We start from the raw sequence: 8,910 nt of genomic DNA on the forward strand, positions 1-8,910 counted from the left end.
CACCTATCAGGGACAAACAGTTTCTCCGCTGGGCAACGATCAGGTTTATTAGCTTGAAATTTTTGCAGCACCCGCCGCAAATCAGGGGAGATGGCAGACACAATTACTCCTTCCTTGAGGATACCCGCCGGCTCAGATAAACCCGGAGAGTCGGGTACAAAACTCCTAGACAGAGCATCCGCCTTCACATTTTTAGAGCCCGGAAGGTGCGAAATCACAAAGTCAAAACGGGCAAAAAACAACGACCAACGAGCTTGTCTAGGATTCAAGCGCTTGGCAGACTCGAGATAAGTCAAGTTCTTATGATCAGTCAATACCACCACGCGATGCTTAGCTCCTTCAAGCCAATGACGCCACTCCTCGAATGCCCACTTCATGGCCAGCAACTCTCGGTTGCCCACATCATAATTACGCTCAGCAGGCGAAAACTTCCTGGAAAAGAAGGCGCACGGTTTCATCACTGAGCAATCAGAACCTCTCTGCGACAAAACAGCCCCTGCTCCAATCTCAGAAGCATCAACCTCGACCTGGAACGGAAGAGAAACATCTGGTTGACACAACACAGGGGCAGAAGATAAACGACGCTTCAACTCTTGAAAAGCTTCCACAGCAGCAGAAGACCAATTGACCACATCAGCACCCTTCTTGGTCAAATCGGTCAATGGTTTAGCAATACTAGAAAAATTGCAGATGAAGCGACGATAAAAATTAGCAAAGCCCAGGAACTTTTGCAGACTTTTCAGAGATGTCGGCTGAGTCCAATCATGGATGGCTTGGACCTTAACAGGATCCATCTCGATAGTAGAAGGGGAAAAGATGAACCCCAAAAATGAAACCTTCTGCACACCAAAGAGACACTTTGATCCCTTCACAAACAAAGAATTAGCACACAGGACCTGAAAAACCGTTCTGACCTGCTTCACATGAGACTCCCAATCATCCGAGAAGATCAAAATGTCATCCAAGTACACAATCAGGAATTTATCCAGGTACTCTCGGAAGATGTCATGCATAAAGGACTGAAACACTGATGGAGCATTGGCAAGTCCGAACGGCATCACGAGATACTCAAAATGACCCTCGGGCGTATTAAATGCAGTTTTCCATTCATCACCTTACTTAATTCGCACCAGATTATACGCACCACGAAGATCTATCTTTGTGAACCAACTAGCCCCCTTAATCCGAGCAAACAGATCAGATAACAATGGCAAGGGGTACTGAAATTTAACCGTGATCTTATTAAGAAGGCGGTAATCTATACAAGGTCTCAGCGAACCATCCTTCTTGGCTACAAAAAAGAACCCTGCTCCTAATGGCGACGATGACGGGCGAATATGCCCCTTCTCCAGGGATTCCTTCACATAACTGCGCATAGCGGTGTGCTCAGGCACAGATAAATTAAACAGTCGACCTTTTGGGAATTTACTACCAGGAATCAAATTGATAGTACAATCACAATCCCTATGCGGAGGTAGGGTATTGGACTTGGGCTCATCAAATATATCCCGGTAATCAGACAAGAACTCTGGAACCTCAGAAGGGGTGGATGACGAAATTGACAGAAATGGAACATCACCATGTACCCCCTGACAACCCCAGCTGGACACCGACATGGATTTCCAATCTAATACTGGATTATGGGCTTGTAGCCATGGCAACCCCAACACGACCAAATCATGCAGATTATGCAACACCAGAAAGCGAATAACCTCCTGATGTGCAGGAGCCATGCACATGGTCAGCTGGGTCCAGTATTGAGGCTTATTCTTGGCCAAAGGTGTAGCATCAATTCCTCTCAATGGAATAGGACACTGCAAGGGCTCCAAGAAAAACCGACAACGCTTAGCATATTCCAAGTCCATCAAATTCAGGGCAGCGCCTGAATCCACAAATGCCATGACAGAATATGATGACAAAGAGCAGATCAAGGTAACGGACAGAAGAAATTTTGACTGTACAGTACCAATGGTGGCAGACCTAGCGAACCGCTTAGTGCGCTTAGGACAATCAGAGATAGCATGAGTGGAATCACCACAGTAGAAACACAGACCATTCAGACGTCTGTGTTCTTGCCGTTCAACTCTGGTCAAGGTCCTATCACACTGCATAGGCTCAGATTTAAGCTCAGGTAATACCGCCAAATGGTGCACAGGTTTACGCTCACGCAAGCGTCGACCGATCTGAATGGCCAAAGACATAGACTCATTCAAACCAGCAGGCATAGGAAATCCCACCATGACATCCTTAAGGGCTTCAGAGAGACCCTTTCTGAATATTGCTGCCAGCGCAGATTCATTCCATTGAGTGAGCACTGACCACTTTCTAAATTTCTGACAATATACCTCTATCTCATCCTGAGCCTGACAAAGAGCCAGCAAATTTTTTTCTGCCTGATCCACTGAATTAGGCTCATCGTACAGCAACCCAAGCGCCAGGAAAAACGCATCGATATTACTCAATGCAGGATCTCCTGACGCAAGAGAAAACGCCCAGTCCTGAGGGTCGCCGCGCAAAAAAGAAATGACGATCCTAACCTGTTGAATTGGGTCACCAGAAGAGCGAGGTTTCAAAGCCAGAAATAGTTTACAATTATTTTTGAAACTCAGAAATTTAATTCTATCTCCAAAAAACAAATCTGGAATAGGAATTCTCGGTTCAAGCAAAGAATTCTGGACCACAAAATCTTGAATATTTTGAACTCTTGCCGTGAGCTGATCCACACATGAAGACAGACATTTAATGTCCATTGCTACACCTGTGTCCTGAACCACCCAAATGTCTAGGGGAAAAAAAAGACAAAACACAGTGCAAAGAAAAAAAAATGGTCTCAGAACTTCTTTTTTCCCTCTATTGAGAATCATTAGCACTTTTGGCTTCCTGTACTGTTATGAAAGGCAATTCAGAATCACAATGGACATGGAGGTCAGAGCACATACAGTGAACTGACAATAACCCAAAATAATAGAACGAGCTCTGAGACGTGGGAACTCTGCAGACCGCAATCCCTAAGCCTATCAAACCACACTAAAGGTAGCCGTGGAGCGCTCCTGACCAGAACCTAGGCGCCTCGTCACAGCCTGAGAAACTAGCTAATCCTGAAGATAGAAAAATAAGCCTACCTTGCCTCAGAGAAATTCCCCAAAGGAAAAGGCAGCCCCCCACATATAATGACTGTGAGTAAGATGAAAACACAAACATAGAGATGAAACAGATTTAGCAAAGTGAGGCCCGACTAGCTGAACAGAACGAGGATAGGGAAGATAACTTTGCGGTCAGCACAAAAACCTATAAAAAACCACGCAGAGGGGACAAAAAGACCCTCCGCACCGACTAACAGTATGGAGGTGGTCCCTCTGCGTCTCAGAGCTTCCAGCAGGCGAGAAAAACCAATAAAGCAAGCTGGACAGAAAAATAGCAACAAAATAACATAAGCAAAACTTAGCTTTGCAGAGCAGCAAGCCACAGGAATGATCCAGGGAAAAAACAAGTCCCACACTGAAACATTGACAGGAAGCATAGATCAAAGCATCAGGTGGAGTTAAGTAGAGAAGAAGCTAACGAGCTCACCAGATCACCTGAGGGAGGAAACTCAGAAGCTGCAGTACCACTTTCCTCCACAAACGGAAGATCCCAGAGAGAATCAGCCGAAGTACCACTTGTGACCACAGGAGTGAACTCTGCCACAGAATTCACAACAGTTATCACGTTGGACAGGTGAGGAATATGGTTGTTTATTTATTTTTTTGCAGGGGAAAAGTGCTTCAGCTGAATATTGTTGTTTATTTTTTTACAAGGGACATGTGCTTCAGCAGCGTCATCTTTGAGGAGGATTTTTTTCTCTTCTCCAGGAAGATGGCGCCGGCAGCGCATGCACAGTAGCAGCTCTCAGATCACAGCTATAGACACCGATAGCTGCCACTACCCAGGCGCGGCGGGATCCATTTTCAATTTTTTTTTTCCGTAGCTGGATAACATCAAGAAAATGTATTATTGGCACACTAACCACGTCATTATGCTGCAGAGCAGGTGCCACGGCTGACGCCTGCCTGCAGAAGCGTTTTTTGTCTCTTTTTTCAGTATGTTAGGTATTTATTATGCAAACTAGGGGGCAGGTCAGTGAGGGATCAGTTTCAAAAAACTGACCGTCACATCCAAACATAGACTAAGTGTGAACAGGTGCTTAACCTAGAGTCACCAACTCATATACAGTCAAATAAATAAGGCAGCACACTGCGGCGCTAAAACATGCAAACATGAAAATTGAACTGCATTACTGCGCTAGAAATATGAAAAAATGAGAGCGTTTCGTGCATAAAGTGTAGGACCTGGTATACGAAAGGACCTGGTATAAGAGAGATGCCCTAATGTGGCTACCAGGTACACATGAATTGGCCATTTTATGCGCTAAACGCAGTTTTTTGAAATTTGTATTCACTAGCCTTCTGACTGAGCACTCCGCCTCTTAGCCACAGGTGTTTTAATCGCAGCAGGTCCATTACCCCTCCACAGAGAGAGAGAAATTTAGTCTCAGAAGAGGTTTCACAGGTACCCATTCAGATGAAGACGTTGTGTAGGACCTGGTATACGAGAGATGCCTTAATGTGGCTACCAGGTACACATGAATTGACCAATTTAAGAGGTAAAAGCTCTCATTTTTCATATTTCTAGTGCAGTGGTGCAGTTCAATTTTCATGTTTCATGTTTGCATCTTTTAGCGCCGCAGTGTGCTGCCTTATTTATTTGACAGTGAGGGATCAGTGACCTGTCAGCAGTCTGCAGTATGAATATATAATCAGAGCACCACATACCCCGGCCCCACCTTAGGGCGCGAGAATCTCATTATTTACAAACTGAAAATAAAGATTAAGAAACAACCACAAGACGGATTTCATTAATCCAGGTATCATTTTAATCAGTATAACGGTGCCGACCTGACACTGTCTGTAGGTTACTATGAACAATCCTGCTGACAGGATCCCTTTAAGTGTTTTTTTTTTGCAGCCTTTTGATTGGATGGTACAAAGTTCGGAGCCTTTTCGATGTGGAGCTGCTTCAAAGAAGTGAGAACTTTTCTTTTCCCTCTGATTCGGTGATTTTCACAACCTGAAGAGGAAGAAAAACGGCTTTGCAATAGAAAGGAATAAGAAGAGTCTTTAAGGCTACGTTCACATTAGCGTTACGCTAATGTGCGTCGCTGTTGCGTCGGCGACGCAGCGGCGATGCAGCGGTGACGCGCCCCTATGTTTAACATAGGGGACGCGTGCGTTTTTTTGTTTGCGTTTTTCGACATGTGCGTCGTTTTCTTGTTTGCGTTTTTCGACATGTGCGTCGTTTTCGACGCTAGCGTCGGACGCACGAAAATGCAACAAGTTGCATTTTTCGTGCGTCCGATTTTCGTCAAAAAACGACGCACGCGTCGCAAAACGCAGCGTTTTTGCGCGCGTTTTTGGTGCGTCGCGCGTTGCGTCGCCGTTGCGTCGCCGACGCACCGGCGCGCAACGCTAATGTGAACGTAGCCTAAGGCGGGTTTTGTTTTGTTTTTTTGCAACTCTTCAGCTTTTTTTTTGTAGTAGTTCTACTAAAAAAAAAGCTCTTCAAAGCACTCCATGTGTACATGTTCTTAATTGCTCCAGGGCTGGTGGGCTGATATAGAAGTAGATACTGGCAAAAGGCCTCTGATCGGGAGAGATCACGACCGGGAGTGCGGAGTTACAATCATAAAAGCAGTAATTATAAGAAAATAACAATGTTCATGCGTTTAATGATATTGGCTTCAATCCACATGTAAAAGAAAACATGTCTGAAAGCAATGCAATGTATCCAACAGGAGGAAACCGAAATACAACCACATGTAGTAATAATAATAGTAATAAAAATAATAATACAAATAATAATAGTACTCAAAATAATAATAGTACTAAAAATAATGATAATAAATATAATAATATGAGAAATAACAGCAGTAATAAAAGTAATAGTAATAATAATGATATAATAATAAAAGAGTAATAATAATAGTAGCAAAAGCAATAATACAAAAAATAAAATTAATGATTATGATAATAGTAATACTAAAATAAGAGTAATGATAATAGTAATAATTTAATACAAATAAGTCATAATGATAATAATGGTGATAATAAAAATAATAATGATTATAACAGTAGTCATAATAATTTTTTATTTTAATATAATAATAGTAATACAAATAAAAGTAATATTAATTATAATAATATATAATAATAATAAAAATAATGGTAATATAATAGTACTGTAATACAAATAAAAGCAATAGTAATAATGATAATAGTGCTAATAATAGTAATAATGATGTAATAATAAAAGTAATAAAAAAATAATGATTGTAATATTAATCTAATAATAATAGTAATGCAAATAAAAGTAAAAATAATGATAATAGTAATAATGATGATAATAGAATAAAAATAATAATAGCAATATAATAATAATAATATAATAAATGTAATTTTAATATATAAATATATAATAATTAAAATATCCAGAACAAAAATGAGACAGAACATCCAACTGGCAAAGAAGTGAAATGATACTTGGACGTTCTGCCTCATCTTTGTTGTGGGTGTTTGTGAAGAGAGTACAGAGCCGGTGACCGTCGGAGGTTCTCGCACCCACAGAAGTGGAGCTGCTGCTATTTATTTACATTATTAAATTAAATATCAATTCATTACAAAAATATAAATATTTAGAAAATACAAAAAAAATCTTTTCCTAGATTCAGAAATCATTTCTGGATATGATGAAGTTCTAGAGGAGTTTCTTCTTCTGTGCACCCTGAGCTGTAGAATCAGTGATCACTAGTGATGTTTTCATATTTTTCATATTAAAGCTTAAAGTGAACTTTTCAGGACAGTGTTTTCTAGTTATATGGCCGTATAAGTCTAAGTACAACAGATGGATCACTATTTGTTTATTGTTGTACAAAGTCCAACCACTAGTTTTGGTGATGTCCAGGTGGGATTGGCATTCCAAAAACTGACGTCTTCATTTGACCTTGGAGGGTGAAGAACATCCTCTAGACTCGTAGATCTACTTTTAATCCTTTTTGGTGCTTAGTTCCCATGAGCCCAACACGCAACGTCTTGCACCAATAATGGGATGAGGCCGAGTAACACTGCGTCCTGGAGACATTGTGAAGATTCCTACAAAAGAATGACATCATGAGAATCCCTCATTTATTTTGCATATTCAAGGTCACAGCCAAGGCCAGCTCCATGTATATGCGGATCTTGGGTGGTAGAGTCACTTTCTGTCCCTAAGTTTCCTCCTGATAATCAAGCATTGAACATTTCTTCTCACCATGGGCCACAAAGCCCAGTGGGCTCTGTTATTAACCCACCTTCCCCTGTAGAGTAGACCATATACTGATGGGTGTAATGGTCTCCAAAGTGGGGTGTGCATCAAAACAATAGTACAATAGTTCCCTTGCAACCTCTTGGACCCACTAGACCCACATTGGATACCATCCTCCTCCAGCTGGCACCTCTGAGGGTTGGTGGTGCTAATGCACTCCCAGTGTCCAATGATGTCTAGTGCCAGCGTAAACTAGCTGGACATTGGAATCATCCATCCTTATGTCTACTACCTTCAACTTCTCCCTTCTACTTTACCAAGACTGTAGATGTCTATCCCGCTGTCCACCATTGCCATGCTGCCTTCAATTATCTGTCCTACATCTCTCCTCTGGACACTGCGCCTTCTAGATATTACATTCATTATATTCCACTTAGTTTGAGACAAGAACATTCACAATTCTTGTGCAGGACACTTACCACGTCCTTAAAGTGCTGAAGATGGTGAAACCAAGCCTTCAACTCATCGGAGGGAGTCTCACTGATTTCTGATGACTCTTTCTGCCAGACAGAAGATGATGATAAGTGATGGATGATATGTCTAGTACAAACAAACTAGGAAGAACAGGAAATTGGAACTTACACAGATCGTGAGATCATCTCTCAGTTTAAGGAAGATCATAAGAGACTGGGATCCGACATCTGTAGCACCAGACGTGGACTTGCTCTGCAGGACATCAAGTGCTTGTGACACTCGATCCAAGATGAAGATGAGACGATCACTGGGCTTTGGAGAAGATTAGAGTGTCACCTGGTTATTTTGGGGTTTCAGGTGGTGTTGGGGGGTCAGTAAGAGGAGCAAGACTGCTATGTACTTACCATTAGGTCACACACAGATGGCTTGTGTCTCATCATTCTTCTGTAGCATTTGATGGCAGTGGTGGACATGTCCTTCTCCTGTGGAAAAAGCAGGATTTTGTTTTTAGCTTTTCAGCATATAATATATTCAGTAGTAGAGACATCATTTAGAATATCTACTATATAGTTTATTATCCAGAGGGAGTGGAATGTCAGGAACCGACGCTCAATGCTTCAAGGCATCGGTGAATGGAAGCAGCTATTACTAAAGCCACCATGTAATACATAGTGTAGAAGATTTGGATCGGTTCCTGATTTTGGCGCCACCTGGACATCCATGATTTGACTCCTCTCTATATAACACATCCTCTCTCCTTACATGTTCATTCTGCAGTTGTCGGATCACCCTGATATCAGCGGACGATACTGATTGATATCTGGACATCGGGCAGCGTCTCTGGTGTGGAAGTCCGGTCACTGCCACAACTACAAGACTGAAGACGACCACCAGTCTGACGTCCATGGCTGGAGAATTGGTGTCGATTTGGAGTTTTTCTCTTCCTATGAACCTGGGTATAAGAATTTAATACATAAAACCTGATTATTATCCATCGTGTAAATGTCCTCAGCACTGATATATTCTGTATGTACACCCAGTAGAAGATGCTCACCTGCCCGGTCGTCTTTCTTCTCTCTGCGGCTCGTAGCTCTGTCTCAT

General features: G+C 41.9%; 1 protein-coding gene across 1 annotated transcript; it reads right to left on the reverse strand.

Moving 5' to 3' along the window:
- Window positions 1-7,094: 7,094 nt before the first annotated feature.
- LOC138666228 (interferon lambda-3-like) lies at window positions 7,095-8,910 on the reverse strand. The gene is made up of 6 exons (XM_069754462.1): window positions 8,864-8,910; window positions 8,572-8,761; window positions 8,214-8,291; window positions 7,978-8,121; window positions 7,815-7,895; window positions 7,095-7,184 (listed from the first exon to the last, which is right to left on the reverse strand). The coding sequence occupies exons 1-6, from the start codon at window positions 8,908-8,910 to the stop codon at window positions 7,095-7,097; spliced, it is 630 nt and encodes a 209-aa protein (XP_069610563.1).

This window comes from Ranitomeya imitator, chromosome 2 (genome assembly GCF_032444005.1).
Source record: "Ranitomeya imitator isolate aRanImi1 chromosome 2, aRanImi1.pri, whole genome shotgun sequence".
NCBI classification, from domain to species: domain Eukaryota; kingdom Metazoa; phylum Chordata; class Amphibia; order Anura; family Dendrobatidae; genus Ranitomeya; species Ranitomeya imitator.

What these genes read in the sequence shown, in the direction of transcription:
- LOC138666228 (XM_069754462.1), bottom strand. Translation starts at nt 8,910, where the DNA reads ATGAGACAGAGCTACGAGCCGCAGAGAGAAGAAAGACGACCGGGCAG. An exon ending in GAGATGATCTCACGATCTGT is followed by an intron (nt 7,896 to 7,977) that starts GTAAGTTCCAAT and finishes TCTGTCTGGCAG; the next exon opens with AAAGAGTCATCAGAAATCAG. An exon ending in TTCAGCACTTTAAGGACGTG is followed by an intron (nt 7,185 to 7,814) that starts GTAAGTGTCCTG and finishes ATTCTTTTGTAG; the next exon opens with GAATCTTCACAATGTCTCCA.